At 40.9% G+C, this 23,353-nt stretch overlaps 2 protein-coding genes across 3 annotated transcripts in view; one reads left to right on the forward strand and one right to left on the reverse strand.

Annotated features, from left to right (window-relative positions):
• Window positions 1–1,374: 1,374 nt before the first annotated feature.
• On the forward strand, window positions 1,375–9,784 carry LOC110502300 (opsin-3). Its single transcript, XM_021580228.2, has 4 exons — window positions 1,375–1,982; window positions 5,526–5,845; window positions 7,402–7,653; window positions 8,882–9,784. The coding sequence occupies exons 1-4, from the start codon at window positions 1,637–1,639 to the stop codon at window positions 9,149–9,151; spliced, it is 1,188 nt and encodes a 395-aa protein (XP_021435903.1). The 5' UTR covers window positions 1,375–1,636; the 3' UTR covers window positions 9,152–9,784.
• Window positions 9,785–12,345: 2,561 nt separating this feature from the next.
• LOC110502303 (kynurenine 3-monooxygenase) overlaps window positions 12,346–23,353 on the reverse strand; it is a 35,587-nt gene continuing 24,579 nt past the window's right edge. The window contains exons 12-16 of one of the 2 annotated variants that reach the window (XM_021580232.2): window positions 23,106–23,188; window positions 20,736–20,837; window positions 20,519–20,578; window positions 12,925–13,061; window positions 12,346–12,890 (exon numbers count right to left, since the gene is read on the reverse strand). In XM_021580232.2, coding sequence (XP_021435907.2) covers window positions 12,878–12,890; window positions 12,925–13,061; window positions 20,519–20,578; window positions 20,736–20,837; window positions 23,106–23,188 — 395 coding nt within the window. In that variant the 3' untranslated portion in view covers window positions 12,346–12,877. Of the gene's footprint in view, window positions 13,062–20,518; window positions 20,579–20,735; window positions 20,838–23,105; window positions 23,189–23,353 lie in introns of both variants that reach the window. The other variant, XM_021580233.2, reaches the window with a different exon arrangement.

Below are 23,353 nucleotides of genomic sequence, written 5' to 3' on the forward strand. Positions count from 1 at the left end.
GGCTGGACTGAGGGTTTGTAGGCTTACGGCAGGTCCTCACCAGACATAACTTGCAACAACGTCGCCTATGGGTTTTGTGTCACCAGGGGTGATGGTCGGATTCACGTTTATCGTCGAAGGAATGAGCGTTACACTGGGGTCTGTACTCTAGAGCGGGATCGATTTGGAGGTGAAGGGTCCGTCATGGTCTGGGGCGATGTGTCACAGCATCATTGGACTGAGCTTGTTGTCATTGCAGGCAATCTCAATGATGTGCGTTACAGGGAAGACATCCTCTTCCCTCATGTGGTACCCTTTCTGCAGGCTCATCCTGACATGACGCTCCAGCATGACAATTCCACCAGCCATACTGCTCGTTCTGTGTGTGATTTCCTGCAAGACAGGAATGTCACTGTTCTGCCATGGCCAGCGAAGAGCCCGGATCTCCCATTGAGCACGTCTGGGTCCTATTGGATCGGAGGGTAAAGGCTAGGGCCATTCCCCCCAGAAATGTCCAGGAACTTGCAGGTGCCTTGGTGGAAGAGTGGGGTAACATCTCACAGCCAGAACTGGCAAATCTGGTGCAGTCCATGAGGAGGAGATGCACTGCAGTACTTAATGCAGCTGGTGGCCACAGCTGGTGACTGTTACTTTTGATTTTTAACAGATTTTCAATTGTTGTATTACTCTTTGTTGACTCTCATTCGGGGGATTTTAATTATGAAAAGCAGCTCTGTTGTTTGAAAAGGCTTTGTCTGGTATGATTATCAAATTCCATGGTTTTACACACTTTGTTCAGGGACACATTATTCCATTTCTGTTAGTCACTTCTTTGGAACTTGTTCAGTTTATGTCTCAGTTGTTGAATTTGCTGAAAATAAACGCAGTTGACAGTTAGAGGTGTTTTTTTTTCCTGAGCGTCTTTTTTTTACTGACAAATCAAATCTATCAATCAATCCAAACTGTGCAGGCAATTTGATGAATGGAAAGAGACATCTGTTACAAAACACCAAAAACATTTATTGACATTCAGAGATTGTCAAACAAAGCTTTCGATTTGGGGACGCTTACAAGGTAGGGAGGGGTGTGTTTTCTGTTTGTCGAGATTGACATAGTCTATTTATTGCAGAGTTAAAAACGCAAATCATGTCGGTCTGTTTTGTTTATTGGTTGTGTGGTGCATTGGCACAGAAACCTGTTGGTGGAAAATTGTATTTTCCCCTAGCTGATCATTGCCTGCTACCGGCTCTAATGATGAAGTAATTAAACAGGCAGGGACAGTGAGCTCCTCTGTGGTGGTCTGCGAATCCCGAATTTATTTTTTCTTCAGTTAATTCTACTGAAGGGGAGGGAGTTCAATTTATTTTAAAATACAAGGGGAGGGTCGTGTGAAAATGTAGATATGTCCCGAACACAACTTTACCCGTTTGGAGGTACAGTACAGTGGATGCCAACTAATTATAGTGACGGATGGAGACTGCTGGGGATGTAACTCCTCGAGAAATACTCTACATTTGATCCTTCCATCATCAGGAAAATTGCCCTGTTTTCTCAAAAGAGCTTTCGCACGTTTAACTGGTTTAGAGCAGCTTTAATAATCAAACTGCAGCGCAGAAGATCTTCCCTCCTAGCCACGCTAGACAGGTCATCGCGCACAATGTTTGGGAGCGAAGTTATTCAAGCAATAAATCCTGCGAATTTAGCTAGCACTGAAAAAAATACAGAAGAATATATATTTGCGGTTGGTACTTACAAACTCCTTGCTTTTGCCATCGGAACAATCGGAGTCTTCGGATTTTGCAACAATATTATTGTCATCGTGCTGTACTACAGATTCAAGAGACTCCGGACGCCCACAAATTTGTTAATAGTAAACATTAGTATAAGTGACGTGTTGGTGTCTGTCATTGGAATTAACTTTACGTTTGTTTCGTGCATCAAAGGCGGATGGGTCTGGAACTCGGCAACATGCATTTGGGACGGATTCAGCAACAGTTTATTTGGTTAGTAGTACTTCAGTCCTTTCTGGGTGTCGCGCCGAGATTCACACATATTAAAAGCGCAATCTGAAGATCAAACAATAACAAAGCTGATGATATATTCTACAATAATTAATGAGTAGCCTATATATAATTTAAATAAATTGATGTAGAAATTCTGCTGTTGGGACAGCTTTCTGAAAGCCCTAACAGTTTGTGGGCACCATAATAGTGCAATTAATGTATTGTTTAGTGTCGTGTTGTGTAGTGGCTTTGCTGGCATAGCACAACACAATGCCACAGATCTCTCCAGTTTTGAGGGAGTGTGCAGTTGGCATCCTGACTGCAGGAATGTCCACCAGAGCTGTTGCCAAATAATGTAATGTTAATTTCTCCACCGTAAGCCCCCTCTAATGTTGTTTTAGAGAATTTGACAGTGCGTCCAACCGGACTCAACTACAGGTCACCCGACAGCTGATGAAACTGGAGAGTATTTCTGTCTGTAATAAAGCCCTTTTGTGGGGAAAAACTCATTCTGATTGACTGGGCCTGGCTCTACAGTGGCTGGGGGTGCAGACACGGGTGTGCCTGGGAGGGCATAGGCCCACCCACTTGGGAGCTGGATCCACCCATGGCCAGTGTGGAAATCCATAGATTTGGTCCAACAACAACAACTTTAGCATATTAGCAACTTTGCAACTACTTACTACATTTTAGCTACTTTGCAACTACTTAGCATGTTAGCCAACTTTAACCCTAACCCCTAGCCTAGCTAACGTTATTCAGATACCTAACATTAGTTTTTGCCACCTAGCTAACGTTAGCAACAATAAATTGGATTTCATAACCTATCATGGGTTTTTCAAGTTTGTAACCTATTGTGATTTTGCAAATTCGTAACATATTGTACAAATTGCAATTCATAGCATATCATGTGAAATGGATGATGGACATCCACAAATTAATACATATCATACGAAACGTAACATATCATACTAAATTGAGTGTCCTGTATTGTTTTTTCTAAATTGCTTGTATTCTTTGTTGCCTTAAAGCGCTTTGAGATTTTTTTATGCAATGAATAGTGCTATACTAGTTGAATCAATTAATATTATTATTATTATTATTATTATTATTATTATTACTACTATGATCCAAATTTGCTTTTGAACAGATCAGTAAAATGTGAAGGATTTTTTTTTAAATGCACAAGAGTAGCCAAAACAGCCCAGAATATCATTCAATACCAGTGTGCCCTACAGAAGAACAGCCTGCACCAATGCAGAGACACTGATAAAGATGCTGTTTACAATTAATTATTATATATAACATATATATATATATATAAAACAATTCATTATAATTAGCCTACAGGCACTCTAAATCCCCTCAGAAAAATAGTTGAATGCTAGAGATTATTGATACCATATTCATTTACTACAGCATGTGAAACCACTCACACATTATTCAACTCTAAATTTAGATGACTATCTAAGGACATCCTGCATCGGTTACACCTATTGCACTCATGCAGCGTGGTCCTGTCAGTTTGACCTGTACTGACACCTTATGAATTAGTTGTGTTATAGTGTCCAGTAACACTGTGCTCAAACAGCTCCCTCTATAATGCAACGCAGCTGTGCTGCAACACTTCAAATCAAATCAAATGTATTTGTCACGTACACATAGTTTGCAGGTGTTAATGCGAGTGTAGTGAAATGCTTGTGCTTCTAGTTCCGACCATGCAGTAATATCTAACAAGTAATCTAACCTAACAATTCCACAACAACTCCCTTATACACACATGTGTAAAGGAATTAATATGAATATGTACATAAAAATATAGAAATGAGTGATGGCCGAACGGCATAGGCAAGATGCAGTAGATGGTAAGAGTACAGTATATACATATGAGATTAGTAATGTAGGGCATTATACATTATATAAAGTGGCATTGGTTAAAGTGGCTAGTGATACATTTAATTACATCAAGATGGCAAGATGCAGTAGATGGTATAGCGTACGGTATATACATATGGGATGAGTAATGTAGGGTATATAAAGTGACTAGTGATAAATTGATTACATACATTTTTCCATTATTAAAGTGGCTGGAGTTGAGTTAGTATGTTGGCAGTGATGTTAGTGATGGCTGTTTAACAGTCTGATAGCCTTGAGATAGAAGCTGTTTTTCAGTCTCTCGGTCCCCGCTTGATGCACCTGTACTGACCTCGCCTTCTGGATGATAGCGGGGTGAACAGGCAGTGGCTCGGGTGTTTGTTGTCCTTGATGATCTTTTTGGCCTTCCTGTGACATCCGGTGGTGTAGGATGTCCTGAAGGGCAGGTAGTTGATTGTTGATTGGACCAAATGTCTGGCAAAAGTAATTGCTGTACAGTGGAGAAACTGAATGTAATTAAAGGGGATACACAAGAAAAATAAGGTGTTCCTTTTTTTCTTCCAGACCTTATGGATGGACTTCTGATGATATTTAAGCATTGACATGGACTCCGACCATCCAGACCAGCGTTGTTTCTCTATGAATAATTGTAATATTAAGAGTAGAACACAGAATTAAAAAAATCCCAAAACAGGACAAATAAAACAGAGAAAACAGAATTCAGGAAAATACCAAATATTATTTTACGGGTCCCCGTTAGAGTTGTTTATTAACCATTAGCTGGGTATATTGACAGAAAACACATCTCTTGTACACCAAGGACCTGGGGAGGTGTTTTGGGGGTGGAGGAGAGAAGAAAGTACCTACTTTAATGGCTATCAAAAAAATTGTAGCTTGTGACAAGTTACATTTTCTATGCTAGAAAAGGTTGGAGACCCCTGCAATAGGATATATATGATATTGAATATCAAGTATATTGAGAAAATATTTGATTGAGGACTGAGTAATAACTGTAATAAAATCATCATCAGGTGGGTGCTTACATTGGTCCTACATCACACATAATCATGTGAATTGGAAATTAGTTTTTTGCATATCCAAATCTCCCTGAGACACCCTCTGAGGTTTCACTGTGACCCTGGAGCAATTCATGTTAAGTGTCATGCTCAAGGACACATCGGCAGATTTTTAGACAGCTTTTAGCCGACCTTTCGGTTACTGGCCCAACGCTCTTAACTGCTAAGCTACCTGCCGCCCCCCAAGATAAGGTATACTTTATTAGTCCAGACAGAAATGTATCTTCTTCTTTTACCCAACCCCTCCAATACACACACATACACATACACACAATCGGTTAGAGAGGCTAGAGCAGTGGGCAGCCGCAGTGCAGCGCCCAATGAGCAGTTTAGGGGGTTAAGTTAAGTTCAGATATTGATGCCAGCAACCCTCCCTGTTCCCGGCTCACTCCTGCCAGATTTCTTTCCTCTGTCGGCACTGGGATTCAAACAGGAAACCTTCCAGTTGCTGGCCCGCTTCTCTAACTTCGGGGCTACCGTGTAGAGAACAACAGTGTAATAACCAATAGACAGTAACAATCAGGGCCTACCTATATTATACTAGATTCGCTAGTCATTACTCAGCATCACCACCCATCTCCCTCCTTTCTAGGCATCGTGTCCATCATGAGTCTCTCTGCCCTGGCCTATGAGCGCTACATCCGGGTGGTCCATGCTAAGGTGGTGGACTTCCCCTGGGCCTGGAGGTGCATCACTTACATCTGGCTCTACTCCCTGGTCTGGACAGGGGCTCCTCTCCTGGGGTGGAACCGCTACACTCTGGAGATCCACCAGTTAGGCTGCTCTCTGGACTGGACTTCCAAGGACCCTAACGATTCCTCCTTCGTCCTCTTCTTTCTCCTGGCCTGCTTCTTCGTACCAGTGGGCATTATGATCTACTGCTACGGGAACATTCTTTACACAGTGCAAATGGTAAGAACAAGGACAAGGCAGTCTTGCTGTCACTTTCTCCCATTTTCTTCTATTGCTTCATGTTTTAATATGGTGACCCTTCGCTAAGCCAGTCCCCGCCCCCCTTGGTTACTGTTGCAACCTAGGACAACAATTTCCCGGGAAGCTTAGTTCTCCATTCAACCACTGGCAAAATCCCCTCACAATGATCTCACACTGTCTTTCTAATACACAATTAAATTAAACACGAACTACCCATTGCTAATCAGGAAACTTTTGGGTGTGATGTGGTGGACTGTCATTGTAGCATAATAGCTGAATATACAAAACAGATGACCTGGGACATGGACTTATCTCAGCAGAGGACCACTTTTCAGGGCTAAAAACATCTGTCAAACTTTGATTTTGGAATGTAATATCCCTTCAACATACTGCACTGATGAACTAAAACAGTCAAATAAACTCTCTGTAAACGTTCACAATAATGTAATTTTGTCACTTGTAGCACTTAATAAATAAAAGGCATACATCAAAGGTAGGCTAGTACTTACATTCATCAAGGATGCAAGACAAACAATGTGAACTCGACCAAACAATGTCAAAATGAGGTAGTAGCCTACAAATGAAATTCTAGTGCATGCGCTTGGGGATCTGAGGCCGATGCCAACATTAAGCACCACTGAATGGACAACGCCTCAGGTGTGGCTCCGCTACGCTGACAGGTATATCAGTAAATCCACTATCTCATGCAAACGGATACGTAGACTACATAATGATGTCATGGGACAATGTCATGGTCCTCTGTGGCCTCATCTTTTTAAGCAATAAGAAAGACTTATTTAAGCAATAAGAAAGACGGAGACTATCTTCTCTCCTACATTAACAACCACAGGATCAAGCATATCATCTTTCATTAAAGATCCTCTCTTTATCTTCTGTAAAGGTCCGACAGAAGTTAGCTGACATTCACATGCAGAGACAATCTTATTTTTTTGTAGGGAGTGCATAATGACATATAACCCACCCCTCAATTCCTCAGGGCATGGACACTACAAGGTGTTGAATGTTCCACAGTTATTGCTGGCCCATGTTGACACCGGTGCTTCCCACAGTTGTGTGAAATTGTCTGGATGTCCTTCGGGTGGTGGACCATTCTGATACACATGGGAAACTGTTGAGCGTGGATAAAACCAGCAGCATTACAGTTCTTGACACAAACCCATGTGCCTGGCACCTACTACCATACCCCGTTCAAAGGGACTTAAATATTTTGTCTTGCCTATTCACCCTCTGAGTGGCATACAAACACAATCCGTTGGCATACAAACACAATCCATTGTCTCAAGGCTTAAAAATCCTTCTTTTACCTGTCTCCTTCCCTTCATCTACACTGATTGAATCAATCAGGGATCATACTGTAGCTTTCACCTGGTCAGTCTATGTCATGGAAAGAGCAGGTGTTCTTAATGTTTTGTATACTCAGTGTATAACTGGAATGTTTTTTGTTGTTTTTTACATATTCTAATTAGACCATTTTAGTGAATGATGAGATTCTTTCCTATTGTCATTCCCAACAGCTCCACTCCATCCAGGACCTTCAGACAGTGCAGATTATTAAGATCCTGCGCTACGAGAAAAAGGTGGCCGTCATGTTCCTCTTGATGATCTCCTGTTTCCTGGTGTGCTGGACGCCCTACGCCGTGGTGTCCATGATGGAAGCCTTTGGCAGGAAGAGCATGGTCACCCCTGCCGTCGCCATCATCCCCTCCTTCTTCGCCAAGTCCAGCACGGCCTATAACCCTCTCATCTACATCTCCATGAGCAGAAAGGTGATGGGACCTCTCACCTGACACACTAATGCTGATAGCAGAAAGGCTTTGAAACAAGCCTTTTCCCAAATTTAAAGGGAAACACACTTCAAAATCAAAGTTTTCTGATGTTTTCAGACCTCAATGTAGCATAATAGCTGAATATATAAAACAGATGACATGGACTTATCTCAGCAAAATACCACTTTTGAGGGCTAAAAACATCTGACAAACTTTGGAGTGTAATGTCCCTTCAACATACTACACTGATTAACTTCAACAATAAAATAACATCTCTGTAAACGTTCACGATAATGTTGTCACTTAGTTTTGCAGTATGGCTTGAATATTAAATCAAATCCAATTTTATTGGTCGCATACACATATTTAGCAGGTGTTATTGCGGGTGTAGTGAGATGCTTGTGTTCCTAGCTCCAGCAGTACAGTAATATCTAACAATTCACAACAATACACACAGATCTAAAAGTAAAATAATGTAATTAAGAAATATATAAATATTAGGACGAGCAATGTCGGAGTCCGGAGTATAACTATATATACAGTACCAGTGAAAGGTTTGAACACACCTACTAATTTGTACTATTTTCTACATTGTAGAGTAATAGTGAAGACATCAACTATGAAATAACACATATGGAGTCATGCAGTAACCAAAAAAGTGTTAAACAAATCAATAAATATTTTATATTTGAGAATCTTCAAAGTAGCCACCCTTTGCCTTGATGACAGCTTTGCACACTCTTGGCATTCTCTCAACCAGCTTCATGAGGTAGTCACCTGGAATGCATTTCAATTAACAGGTGTGCCTTGTTAAAACTTCATTTGTGGAATTTCTTTCCTTCTTAATACGTTTGAGCCAATCAGTTTTGTTGTGACAAGGTAGGGGTGGGATACAGAAGATACTCTCAATGACAGAATGCTCTCAATGGTTCATCTGTAAAAGTTTGTGATCTTGTAGGATCTTAATTTGAGCCAGTTTGCTACAGCAGGAAAGTAATCCTACAGCAACAGGAAATTCACAGTAAACGCTGCATATGCCGTCTCAATCTGAAGCTACCTTAAAATGTCAATCGCCCAACAACGCTTTGAACGAATTGACTCGAACACTTAATGTTAAAGCATTACCATGGTGTCTCTTATTTTTGGAAAAGTGAACAAATACTTCCATTTGAGTAACACCACTCTTCCCTCTCTCTTTTTTCTCCTCTTCCTCCTGTTCCTCTGGCAGTTCCGGCGCTGCTTGCTGCAGCTGTTGTGCTCCCGGCTCTCGTGGATTCAGCACAGCGTCAAGGACCGCCCCCTGGCCCGGAGCATCGAGCGGCCCATCCGCCCAATCTTCATGTCCCACCGAGGGGATGGGGAACGACCAAAGAAGAGGGTGACCTTCAGCTCCTCCTCCATCATCTTCATCATCGCCAACAACGACATTCACCACCTGGACACCACCTCCAAGAGCGGCCGTATGTTGTCAGAGGTCATCCAGGTGCGGCCGCTGTGACAGAGCATTATTGGTACTGCAGTACGTCATGCTACACCCAGGCCACCATGGGAACTGACTAATCACCTCCATCTAACACTCTGTATACCTCAGGACTTCCTCTCATGATGCAGTAAACCTGGAGGTGTTTCCTCTCAAAAGCCAAAACACCTTTTTGACCCAAGACTACTGGAAGTGTTTAATGTCCTGTTCTCAGACTGTCTCGCCAGGAAACACTTTTTCTACCAACAGTTGTGGTAAACAAATTATGTAGCTGTGAATTTGTGACGCATCTCTCTCAACTTGTACCCTGTTATTTTCAACAGCGCCTATGTAATCGTGTCAGCCAGCCTTCGACATAGTCTCATCCTGAGTTTAGTTTTTTTGAACAGGACCTCCTGTGTGATGGCGGAGGCTAGCAGTGTTAATGGATCAGTGATTGGCTGAGGTTGTGATGTTGATAGTGATGTTGATAATTATTATTTCCCTGGTTGGCAGCAGTGCAGTGCAGCAGTGCTGAATGACTGATGGGAAAAGCCTTGCAAAATTGCAGCAGCACATTCTGCACAATACTCTCTCCGCCTTTATTGTATCTGGATGTGAGAAAGAGATCCTATTTTAAGAAAGCCACAGATGAGATGTATTTAAAAAAAATTAAAAACAAAAAAAATCTTCAGAATTTAATTGTCACCACACTCGCTAGCGTGATAAGTGCAATCACTGTGAAATGACATTTTGTGGAATTATTTACGTAGAATAATATGAATGTAATTAAAGAGGGAGGAGATTGTGGTCAAGATCAGACTGCTTCCACAGGCGGCAGTGATAAGAAACTCCAGCGGCTCCAGGTTGCAGACGGAGCTCCCTTCATAAGCCTCCCGAGTCATCCCCTATGAGTAGAGTTGATGAGGAGATGATCTTATTCAGCTCTATATAGGCACCATGTCATGTGGTGACCTGAGACTGTCGTAAGAGCAAGCCAATCATCAGCCTAGCTAGTAGCTACCACTTTGAGCTTGACATTTACAGTAGAATTATAGGCCTGGTTTATCCCACAGAAAACGTTTTTCATAAAAATGTGTGCGCCTTAGATGTTTGTCCTTTTTCACTCAAAACATGTTATGCTGTGTGAAGGACTCATTGATTAAGAAGTGAGCAAGTGTGAAAGAGCTCAAATTAATGAATTAATCAAACAGGTTTTGCAAGCCATAACTCTGCCACAAGCAACTGCAAATTCATTAATTCAATAACACTCACATCAAGGCAAATTGTATTAACAATGTTTATAACTTTAATGATAAATAATTATTTGTCAACACGGGTCATGCAGGCATGCCTACTACAGTTGTATTGTTGGGCAGTAACATTGTGATCATGGCACAGCATTAAGATGAGTGGCAGGGTAGCCTAGTGGTTCGAGCGTTGGTTGAGTAACCGGAAGGTTGCAAGTTCAAACCCCTGAGCTGACAAGGTCCAAATCTGTCGTTCTGCCCCTGAACAGGCAGTTAACCCACTGTTCCTAGGCCGTCATTGAAAATAAGAATTTGTTCTTAACTGACTTGCCTAGTTAAATAAAAAAGACCAGAGTAACTTATTTTTGCTCATATCCTTGATAACAAAAAAATACTGTGGTTTTAATGTACTGGCCTCGAACATTATTTACTGTATTTATGTTTGATTCAACACACCCACAAAAAAAGCCACTTACAGTGCCTTGCGAAAGTATTCGGCCCCCTTGAACTTTGCGACCTTTTGCCACATTTCAGGCTTCAAACATAAAGATATAAAACTGTATTTTTTGTGAAGAATCAACAACAAGTGGGACACAATCATGAAGTGGAACGACATTTATTGGATATTTCAAACTTTTTTAACAAATCAAAAACTGAAAAATTGGGCGTGCAAAATTATTCAGCCCCTTTACTTTCAGTGCAGCAAACTCTCTCCAGAAGTTCAGTGAGGATCTCTGAATGATCCAATGTTGACCTAAATGACTAATGATGATAAATACAATCCACCTGTGTGTAATCAAGTCTCCGTATAAATGCACCTGCACTGTGATAGTCCCAGAGGTCCGTTAAAAGCGCAGAGAGCATCATGAAGAACAAGGAACACACCAGGCAGGTCCGAGATACTGTTGTGAAGAAGTTTAAAGCCGGATTTGGATACAAAAAGATTTCCCAGGCTTTAAACATCCCAAGGAGCACTGTGCAAGCGATAATATTGAAATGGAAGGAGTATCAGACCACTGCAAATCTACCAAGACCTGGCCGTCCCTCTAAACTTTCAGCTCATACAAGGAGAAGACTGATCAGAGATGCAGCCAAGAGGCCCATGATCACTCTGGATGAACTGCAGAGATCTACAGCTGAGGTGGGAGACTCTGTCCATAGGACAACAATCATTCGTATATTGCACAAATCTGGCCTTTATGGAAGAGTGGCAAGAAGAAAGTGTCGTTTAAAGTTTGCCGCAAGCCACCTGGGAGACACACCAAACATGTGGAAGAAGGTGCTCTGGTCAGATTAAACCAAAATTGAACTTTTTGGCAACAATGCAAAACGTTATGTTTGGCGTAAAAGCAACACAGCTCATCACCCTGAACACACCATCCCCACTGTCAAACATGGTGGTGGCAGCATCATGGTTTGGGCCTGCTTTTCTTCAGCAGGGACAGGGAAGATGGTTAAAATTGATGGGAAGATGGATGGAGCCAAATACAGGACCATTCTGGAAGAAAACCCGATGGAGTCTGCAAAAGACCTGAGACTGGGACGGAGATTTGTCTTCCAACAAGACAATGATCCAAAACATAAAGCAAAATCTACAATGGAATGGTTCAAAAATAAACATATCCAGGTGTTAGAATGGTCAAAAAGTCCAGACCTGAATCCAATCGAGAATCTGTGGAAAGAACTGAAAACTGCTGTTCACAAATGCTCTCCATCCAACCTCACTGAGCTCGAGCTGTTTTGCAAGGAGGAATGGGAAAAAATGTCAGTCTCTCGATGTGCAAAACTGATAGAGACATACCCCAAGCGACTTACAGCTGTAATCGCAGCAAAAGGTGGCGCTACAAAGTATTAACTTAAGGGGGCTGAATAATTTTGCACGCCCAATTTTTCAGTTTTTGATTTGTTAAAAAAGTTTGAAATATCCAATAAATGTCGTTCCACTTCATGATTGTGTTCCACTTGTTGTTGATTCTTCACAAAAAAATACAGTTTTATATCTTTATGTTTGAAGCCTGAAATGTGGCAAAAGGTCGCAAAGTTCAAGGGGGCAGAATACTTTCGCAAGGCACTGTAAGTTATTTTCTGGCATGTTGACCTCACATGGACCTGGGACAATAATATGCCACAAATTATTTGGAATGTTTAATTACTGCAACATGACTGACACGAGTTGGATGTTGGTTAATAATGGTTAATAACACTTGAGTAAATGAGGGACACAAAGTATTTTTAAAGTAGGTGCTTCCACACAGGTGTGGTTACTGAGTTAATTAAGAAATTAACAGCCTATTAGGGTTATGTATAAAAATGCCCAGTTGCCCATTATTTTGGTTACCATGGCTAGAAGAAGAATTATCATTAACTTTGAAAGAGGGGTATCATTTTGGCAGTTACCTGTACATTAACACAAAATGTGCCACACAGGCCTTCAATTACAGTCAATAAAATGTACATTATGAAGAAATTACATCACAGAACACTGTATTTTTCCATCTTGTTTGTAGCTCCGTTTTCACCCCTTTATCTGGGACGAAGAGGTATTAGCCCACAAAACCTCAGAAGGGACTCTTGAGGGCCTGCAGCCTGGTCCACAGCTGCTCGATGGAGATGTTTGGCATGTTAGGGGGGTATCTGACAAGAAGGTAGGAGCCCCCCACAACAGATGCAGCCACACATAACAGGCCTTGGTTGATCACCTGAGGGGAACAAAATAATTCAGTTTCTTAAAAATTGGAAATCAAATGATCTTCCATCGTTAAGACTATTTAAATATTGAAAATGTGGGCTACAGAAAAACCAAATAGCACAATTTGAGTTTTAAAAGCACTAGAAATGAGCACAAGGTGAAAGGAAATTAAAAGTGAAAGGAAATGTTATGAGAATAAAACAAGAAAAGTGTTGAAGTAACAACAAAAAAAATCAGATGACTGAAACTTTAGTCTCAGATCGATTGTCTATAAGCCAAGTTAACCTCCCCTTTCATGTAAGAAAGTAATGACAATCATGCTTTTTTGGAAAGAGCATAATTTGGTACATATATTAAACTGTGAGATTGACCAATTCCAGTCCCCTTGCGTAGAAGGACTGAGAAACTCAATTTTGGTGACTTTTTAAGAAGACATTCTATTACAAAATGTATGAAAATCTAACTATACTGACACCATCTAAAATATAATTTCCACCTCCAAAAATGGGCCAAATAACATATTGGACCATGTACAGTTGAAGTCGGAAGTTTACATACACCTTAGCCAAATACATTTAAACTCAGTTTTTCACAATTCCTGACATTTAATCCTAGTAAAAAAATTACCTGTCTTAGGTCAGTTAGGATGACCACTTTATGATTAATTTCAGCTTTTATTTCTTTCATCACATTCCCAGTAGGTCAGACGTTTACATAGACTCAATTAGTATTTGGTAGCATTGCCTTTAAATTGTTTAACTTGGGACAAACGTTTCGGGTAGCCTTCCACAAGCATCCCACAATAAGTTGAGTGAATTTTGGCCCATTCCTCTTGACAGAGCTGGAGTAACTGAGTCAGGTTTGTAGGCCTCCTTGCTCGCACACGCTTTCTCAGTTCTGCCCACACATTTTCTATAGGATTGAGGTCAGGGCTTTGTGATGGCCACTCAAATACCTTGACTTTGTTGTCCTTAAGCCATTTTGCCACAACTTTGGAAGTATGCTTGGGGTCATTGTCCATTTGGAAGACCCATTTGTGACCAAGCTTTAACTTCCTGACTGATGTCTTGAGATGTTGCTTCAATATATCCATATAATTTTCCTACCTCATGATGCCATCTATTTTGTGAAGTGCACCAGCCCCTACTGCAGCAAAACACCCCCACAACATGTTGCTGCCACCCCTGTGCTTCATGGTTGGGATGGTGTCTTCAGCTTGCAAGCATCCCCCTTTTTCCTCCAAACGTAACGATGGTCATTATGGCCAAACAGTTATATTTTTGTTTCATCAGACCAGAGGACATTTCTCCAAAAAGTACGATCTTTGTCCCCATGTGCAGTTGCAAACTGTAGTCTCACTTTTTTATGGCGGTTTTGGAGTGGCTTCTTCCTTGCTGAGCAGCCTTTCGGGTTATGTGTATATAAGACTCGTTTTACTGTGGATATAGATACTTTGTACCTGTTTCCTCCAGCATCTTCACAAGGTCCTTTGCTGTTGTTCTGGGATTGATTTGCACTTTTCGCACCAAAGTACGTTCATCTCTAGGAGACAGAACACGTCTCCTTCCTGAGCAGTGTGACGGCTGCGTGGTCCCATGGCTCCCAAGGATGAACCAAACTTGTGGAGGTCTCCAATTATCAGAGGTCTTGGCTGATTTCTTTTGATTTTCCCATGATGTCAAGCAAAGAGGCACTGAGTTTAAGGTTGGCGTTGAAATACATCCACAGGTACACCTCCAATTGACTCAAATGATGTCAATTAGCCTATCAGAAGCTTCTAAAGCCATGACATAATTTTCTGGAATTTTCCAAGCTGTTTAAAGGCACAGTCAACTTAGCGTATGTAAACTTCTGAACCACTGGAATTGTGATACAGTGAAACAATCTGTGTAAACAATTGTTGGAAAAATTACTTGTGTCATGCACAAAGTAGATGTCCTAACCGACAAGAAATTTGTGGAGTGGTTGAAAACGAGTTTTAATGACTCCAACCTAAGTGTATGTAAACTTCGGACTTCAACTGTATATAGCCTATGCATGGTCTATATTATCAGATGTGCTATTAGCAATAAGCATTATCACCTGTTGCCCAACTGAGGCAGCATAGTGGTTATAAAATTTACAGGCTGAATCATGGGGTTTGTCCATCTGCATTTACCCTATTGGACACAACATCCTGGTTGTTATTATTAATAATCATTCTTTTCAATATGAATATATAAATTATTATGAATTATTATTCACTGGTGGGAAAAATGGGTTTCTATTACAAAGTAGGCTGTCATTGCCCTTTTAAGACGCCATTGCCCCTTTAAGAGCTCTGTTGCACAGCTGCAGGTTCATGCTTGAACTGCATTTGAAAAACAATGCCAGGCACGCAATTAAAAGGAGTAGAGAAATACATGTGGTAGCAATGGAAAACTGGGATCTGCCTCTCTTTTTAACTAAAGGTCAAAACTGCTTTCAAAATAAATGTTCCAAAACTGCTTTTGCATGAACTGTTTGGGCTGCAATCCTGTTAACGGGATGATATGACAACAGCCAGTGAAAGTGCAGGGCGCCAAATTCAAAACAGAAATCTCATAATTAAAATTTCTCAAACATACATCTTATACCGTTTTAAGGGTAGTCTTGTTAACCTCACCACAGTGTCCGATTTTAAATATGCTTTTCAGCGAAAGCACCACAAACGATTATGTTAGGTCACCACCAAACCACAATAAAAACAGCCATTTTCCCAGCCAAAGAGAGAAGTCACAAAAAGCACAAATAGAGATAAAATGAATCACTAACCTTTGATGATCTTCATCAGATGACACTCATAGGACTTCATGTTACACAATACATGTATGTTTTGTTTGATAAAGTTCATATTTATATAAGAAAATCAGAGTTTATATTGGCGTGTTACATTTACTAGTTCCAAAAACATACAGTGATTTTGCATAGCCACATCGATTCAGCAGAAATATGCATCATAAATGTAGATGATAATACAAGTTATACACATGGAATTATAGATATACCTGTCCTTAATGCAACCGCTGTGTCAGATTTCAAAAAAACTTTACGGAAAAAGCAAACCATGCAATAATCTGAGACGGCGCTGAGAACAATAGTCAAATTAGCCGCCATGTTGTAGTCAACATAAACCATAAATTACATGCTAAATATTCCCTTACCTTTGATGATCTTCATCAGAATGCACTCTCAGGAATCCCAGGTCCACAATAAATGCTTGATTTGTTCAATAATGTCCGTTATTTATGTCCAATTAGCTACTTTTGTTAGCGCGTTTGGTACACCTATCCAAACGCTGGTGCTGGTTGACCATTTTTGCGGTTATATTACAGGTCGAAGAAACATTTCAAACTAAGTACAGCATCAATCATTAAGATGTTTTTAACATATATCTTCAATAAAGTTCCAACCTGAGAATTCCTTTGTGTCTTTGGGAGGAACGGAACGCAGGCAGATAACATGTGCTATGCGCGTGACCTGGAACTGGATCTCTGCCAGTAGTCTGATGCATTCTGTTCTTATTCCGTCCCACAACACAGTAGAAGCCTCATTCACATTTCAATAGATGGTTGACATCTAGTGGAAGCTCTAGGAAGTGAATCTTCATTCATATCTAACAGGGATTTCAATAGGCAATGGTTTGAAAATATATCAACCTCAGATTTCTCACTTCCTGCTTGGATTTCTTCTCAGGTTCTTGCCTGCCATATGAGTTCTGTTATACTCACAGACATCATTCAAACAGTTTCAGAAACGTCAGAGTGTTTTCTATCCAATACTAATAATAGTATGCATATATTAGCAACTGAGACTGAGGAGCAGGCTGTTTACTCTGGGCACCTTTCATCCAAGCTACTCAATAGTGCCCCTGCAGCCATAAGAAGTTTTAAGAGTGTTTTCCTGCTATTGCATTAAGAATTGTTGTGCATTGACTGCTTGTCAGAATCAATGATTTATGTATACACTAGATGACTAGTAAGGGGCGCTGAGTCGAATCTACCTTGCCTCCATCTTGGCACTCCCCCACTGTTGTAAAATATATTTGGGAAGCTATAGAAATGTATTTATTAATGTCTACATTCATTTTTACAACATGTATTATATTGGACACACCTGAATGCATATGTTTCAATTATATTATGTGAGCTAAACATAAAAAATAAAAATAAAAAATACATATATATATATATATATATATACACAGTGCCTTGCGAAAGTATTCGGCCCCCTTGAACTTTGCGACCTTTTGCCACATTTCAGGCTTCAAACATAAAGATATAAAACTGTATTTTTTTGTGAAGAATCAACAACAAGTGGGACACAATCATGAAGTGGAATGACATTTATTGGATATTTCAAACTTTTTTAACAAATTAAAAACTGAAAAATTGGGCGTGCAAAATTATTCAGCCCCCTTAAGTTAATACTTTGTAGCGCCACCTTTTGCTGCGATTACAGCTGTAAGTCGCTTGGGGTATGTCTCTATCAGTTTTGCACATCGAGAGACTGAATTTTTTTCCCATTCCTCCTTGCAAAACAGCTCAAGCTCAGTGAGGTTGGATGGAGAGCATTTGTGAACAGCAGTTTTCAGTTCTTTCCACAGATTCTCGATTGGATTCAGGTCTGGACTTTGACTTGGCCATTCTAACACCTGGATATGTTTATTTTTGAACCATTCCATTGTAGATTTTGCTTTATGTTTTGGATCATTGTCTTGTTGGAAGACAAATCTCCATCCCAGTCTCAGGTCTTTTGCAGATTCCATCAGGTTTTCTTCCAGAATGGTCCTGTATTTGGCTCCATCCATCTTCCCATCAATTTTAACCATCTTCCCTGTCCCTGCTGAAGAAAAGCAGGCCCAAACCATGATACTGCCACCACCATGTTTGACAGTGGGGATGGTGTGTTCAGCTGTGTTGCTTTTACGCCAAACATAACGTTTTGCATTGTTGCCAAAAAGTTCAATTTTGGTTTCATCTGACCAGAGCACCTTCTTCCACATGTTTGGTGTGTCTCCCAGGTGGCTTGTGACAAACTTTAAACGACACTTTTTATGGATATCTTTCAGAAATGGCTTTCTTCTTGCCACTCTTCCATAAAGGCCAGATTTGTGCAATATACGACTGATTGTTGTCCTATGGACAGAGTCTCCCACCTCAGCTGTAGATCTCTGCAGTTCATCCAGAGTGATCATGGGCCTCTTGGCTGTCAGTCTTCTCCTTGTATGAGCTGAAAGTTTAGAGGGACGGCCAGGTCTTGGTAGATTTGCAGTGGTCTGATACTCCTTCCATTTCAATATTATCGCTTGCACAGTGCTCCTTGGGATGTTTAAAGCTTGGGAAATCTTTTTGTATCCAAATCCGCCTTTAAACTTCTTCACAACAGTATCTCGGACCTGCCTGGTGTGTTCCTTGTTCTTCATGATGCTCTCTGCGCTTTTAACGGACCTCTGAGACTATCACAGTGCAGGTGCATTTATACGGAGACTTGATTACACACAGGTGGATTGTATTTATCATCATTAGTCATTTAGGTCAACATTGGATCATTCAGAGATCCTAACTGAGCTTCTGGAGAGAGTTTGCTGCACTGAAAGTAAAGGGGCTGAATAATTTTGCACGCCCAATTTTTCAGTTTTTGATTTGTTAAAAAAGTTTGAAATATCCAATAAATGTCGTTCCACTTCATGATTGTGTCCCACTTGTTTTTGATTCTTCACAAAAAATACAGTTTTATATCTTTATGTTTGAAGCCTGAAATGTGGCAAAAGGTCGCAAAGTTCAAGGGGGCCGAATACTTTCGCAAGGCACTGCATATATTTTATATATATATATTTTTTTAAAATCCTTAAAGTATAATGAGATTACTAATGATACTGTCCCCACTACAAAAAAATATATAATACTTCAAACGTAATTTTGTCCTTTTAATTGAAATACTGTAGAAAGCTTCTCAATGGCCAATACATAGCATCAACAATCCATGGTTTATATACATTGAGTATGGCAAACATGAGGAACAACTTCCTAATAATGAGTTGTACCCCCGCTCTTTTGCCCTCAGAACAGCCTCAATTAGTCGGGGTATGGACTCTAAACGTGTCAAAAGTATTCCACAGGGATGCTGGCCCATGTTGAGTCTAATGCTTCTCAAGGTTGTGTCGATATCCTTTGGGTGGTGGACAATTCTTGATACACACAGGAAAGTGTTGAGCGTGAAAAACCCAGCAGCGTTGCAGTTCTTGACACAAACCGGTGCAATGTTCAAAGGCATACATCGTTTGTCTTGCCTATTCACCTTCTGAATGGCACAAATACACAATCCATGTCTCAATTGCTCAATTGACTCGAGGCTTAAAATTGATTCTTTAACCTGTCTATGCTTTATCTACACTGAATTGACGGGGATTTAACATTTGATAGGATCATAGCTTCACCTGGATTCACATGCTCAGTCTATGTCATGGAAAGAGAACGTGTTCTTAATGTTTTGTATGCTCAGTGTACGTCATTGGTCAGAATACATGCTTCCCTCAAATGGCCCTCCCAACTTCCTTGAGAAGCTACAGTAGGCTACACACCGCTGTTTGAGTTGAGCACTGTGGTGGTGCACATTATAGACTACTTCATTCCCTTCATCTGAACATCGGAGTGTCAGCAACAATCACGCATGTCAGTTCAGTGCACACAGCATAACAGACTAAATCAAATATTAGAGGATACATTTATTTGGGAATATATTTCGCAGAACATACATGCTTCTGTCTATATTAGGCTATGTCATTTCCAAACCATCTCCAAACCTTTTGTCTATGGCTATTGTCTAAAAGCCAACATGAAATAAAATCAAACAAAAAAAATCATTTCGATTTTCAAATAGATTTCAGTATTCATTGCAAAATCCCTCCATCCTTTTGCAAGTTACATTGATGTGCTGTGCATGATGTTCTCAAAGCCAACAATTTTCTCTTTCTTTGCATCTCTCCCTTCACTGACACATGCCTTTCAGTCTGTACTTCAGTAATGTTTTAACGAACCCCCCCCCCCCCCCCCCCCACATCCATTTGTTATTCTCTTTATTAAATAGATGACACGTCCTCAAAGACGCCAGGTCAGACAATTTGAGGCAGTGCCAGGGCCAACAGGCTCGACGAGTAACCTCAACCCCTGCAAATCATCATGGCCAACCACCATACCAACATCTCTTTGTCAGACAGGGAACTACATCTTCTTTTTGGTTGCAACTAGAAAAGTGCTGTGTCCCTCTGGTTAGAATCAATTCCCTTTTTCTGACCTTGCTTTTGAAAAGATTTTTGTAAAAGCAGTAGTACTGTAGGTTAATGGATTGCGCAGTTTCAAAATGTCAGAAAGGGCACACAAAGAACATTCCAAATGCATGCACTCAAAGACCCTTGTACAATGAAGAATGTACAATGTCATTTCTTACTTTGTCTTGCCAGTGCCAGCGTTTTACTGCCTCATGGTACCTTGTCCTAGTAAATGTAACCTGGGAACAGGGAATGGTGAAACACCGAGAGACATTAAGAGAAACAAATATAGAAACACACAGAAATAGACTTTTAGAATCCTTCACAGTAATGAAAACTTAAAATCGTATTAAATGTACTATCAATTGGAGTGAAATGTATTACGAAAAAACTTGCCATGGTATATAAGGGGATTACTGTCCTTGGCATAATCATGTGGAGGAAATTGTCTACGTATTTTCGGAACAGGAACCATTTGGAATTGACATGTGACCGCATCTAAAAAAAGATACAAAATACATCTGTCAGAAAATCGAGCCACCTGTGCTCTGGATGAATCCGATTCATTACATGTACCCATCATACTGAAAACCCCATTATTTCTCCTGTAATACATGTCATTTTCAAAATGACCATATACCCACCACTTTGACATGCATTACCTGCCCTTTTTAACATTTCACCTCCACAAACACCATGAACAAACAAGCTCATTAAAAAGGGCATTGGGTGCCAATTTTCTCAATTATATCTATAGAGTGAAGGCTACATTTAGCTCTGTAATCAGGTGTTGTTATGGTTCTAATGGAGTCTTGCCAAGGTGCTGCGGCTGTGTGTGTCACGTGCGATCTCGGGGAAGAATGGCTACACAGCTAATGTGGCAGTATACAAGGGGAGGGTAACACTTAAGACCAATTACCGTCTTTGTGCACAGAGGGATGAATTAAAGGATGGACATTTAGTGAGAGCCTGCTTCCTGTCAGCATGTGATGTCGCATTGGCAGCTCGCCTGCTGTCAATTACTCCGGACTCAATCAACTCAATCTCCCCAACCTCTGCCCAAGCAGAGGGAAATGTTTGTACACCCCTCTGCTGTGCCTGTGGACAGTCTCTCTGAACATCTTGGAAGACAGTAATCCTTGATGCTAATTAGATGGCAATAATTGTCATAACCAAGGCTGCAAATCACATGGGATTCAGAGAACCTTTGGTTTTGGTCTTAGTGTTATCTTGTCTTCTTGGTGCCACTAATTCATTCAGTGTGGCATCACTAAATGTTGGAGATTATACAGATTAATCCATCTATTAAATCACACACTGTATAAGCCGTCTTTGAGAAATGATGTTGAATCGATGAGAATGGCCGTTAAAGCTATTGATTGATGCAGACAGAGGCCAAGCTAAGTAGATAACCTATTACAGATATGATGTTCAGCTCACATTATCTCTTTCATTGATTAAAATGGTTGACGCCATGGCTACATTATCTAAACAGAGCTTTTTCATCATAGAGTTCTCCAGATCCAGTGTCGCTGAAATCAGGCGTGCGTGCTCAGAGGTGCGTGCTTAGTCCCCTCCTGTACTCCCTGTTCACCCACGACTGCTTGGCCAAGCACAACTCCAACACCATCATTAAGTTTGCTGACGAAACAACGGTGGTAGTCCTGATCACCGACAACGATGAGACAGCCTATAGGGAGGAAGTCAGAGAACTGGCAGTGTTGTGCCAGGAAATCAACCCCTCCCTCAACGTGAGCAAGACAAAGGAGATGATCGTGGACTACGAGAAAAGGAGGGCCGAACAAGCCCCCATTTACATCGACAGGGCTGTAGTGGAGCGTGTTGAGAGTTTTGGTGTCTACAACACCAACAAACTATCATGGTCCAAACACACCAAGAAAGTCGTGAACAGGTCGCGACAATGCCTTTTCCCCCTCAGGAGACTGAAAAGATTTGACATGGGTCCACAGATCCTCAATAAGTTCTACAGCTGCACCATCGAGAGCATCCTGACAGGTTGCATCACCACCTTGTATGCTACAGAGGGTAGTGCGTACGGTCCAATACATCACAGGGGCAAGTTTCCTGCCATCCAGGACCTATATACTAGGCGGTGTCAGAGGAAAACCCATCAAAATAGTCAAAGACTCCAGTCACCCAAGTCATAGACTGTTATCTCTGCTACCGCACAGCAAGCGGTACCAGAGCACCAAGTCTAGGTTCAAAAGGCTCTTTAACAGCTTCTACCCCAAGCCATAAGACTGCTGAACAATTCATCAAATGGCCACCCGGACTATTTGCATTGACAACCCCCCCTTTGTTTATACACTGATGCTACTCGCTGTTTACTATCTATGCATAGTCACTTTACTCTGACCTACATGTACAAATGACCTCGACTAACCTGCACCCCAACACATTGGCTCAGTACTGGTACCCCCTGTATATAGCCTCATTAAAACATCATTGTTGGTTAAGGGCTTGTAAGTAAGCATTTCACGGTAAGGTTGTATTTGGCGCATGTGGCAAATAACTTTTGATTTGTATAGTTTGATCACTGTAGTTGTACTGTGCCTGGCAAAACTGGGTTGTATTCATTAGGCACCAAACCGTTGAAAACATACTGAAACAGGGAGTAGCTACTTGGACTTGCCCAATAAGAAATGGTAATTTCCGTTTCTGTTGCAAAATGTTTGAAAACGTCTGCCCTGATGAATAAGACCCTGGTAATGGATCTTGTACTAAGCTAAATGGGTACTCAATTACTTCGACGTAGTTGTACATGGCCAGGTCTGCGATGGCATGGTCGTCTGGGACTCGGACTCGAGTGTACTCAGGCAGAACAGCACCTGAAAGAACCAGAATGAATATAATAAAGTATATTATATCTTTTCCCAACATCCACAGACACACACAGGTACATGAAATGAAACATGTATATTCAGCTCCACCAACAAAACAAACCCCTTTAGCTGGTTGTTGTAGAAGTACTTTGACGTCAGGGGAAATGAATT

Source organism: Oncorhynchus mykiss, chromosome 23 (assembly GCF_013265735.2).
Source record: "Oncorhynchus mykiss isolate Arlee chromosome 23, USDA_OmykA_1.1, whole genome shotgun sequence".
Classification (NCBI taxonomy): domain Eukaryota; kingdom Metazoa; phylum Chordata; class Actinopteri; order Salmoniformes; family Salmonidae; genus Oncorhynchus; species Oncorhynchus mykiss.

Bases quoted from the DNA above. Each gene is read 5' to 3' on its own strand.
- LOC110502300 (XM_021580228.2), top strand. From the start codon at position 1,637: ATGTTTGGGAGCGAAGTTATTCAAGCAATAAATCCTGCGAATTTAGCT. The intron at 1,983-5,525 runs GTTAGTAGTACT...CCTCCTTTCTAG, and splicing joins ATTCAGCAACAGTTTATTTG to GCATCGTGTCCATCATGAGT. The intron at 7,654-8,881 runs GTGATGGGACCT...TTCCTCTGGCAG, and splicing joins ACATCTCCATGAGCAGAAAG to TTCCGGCGCTGCTTGCTGCA.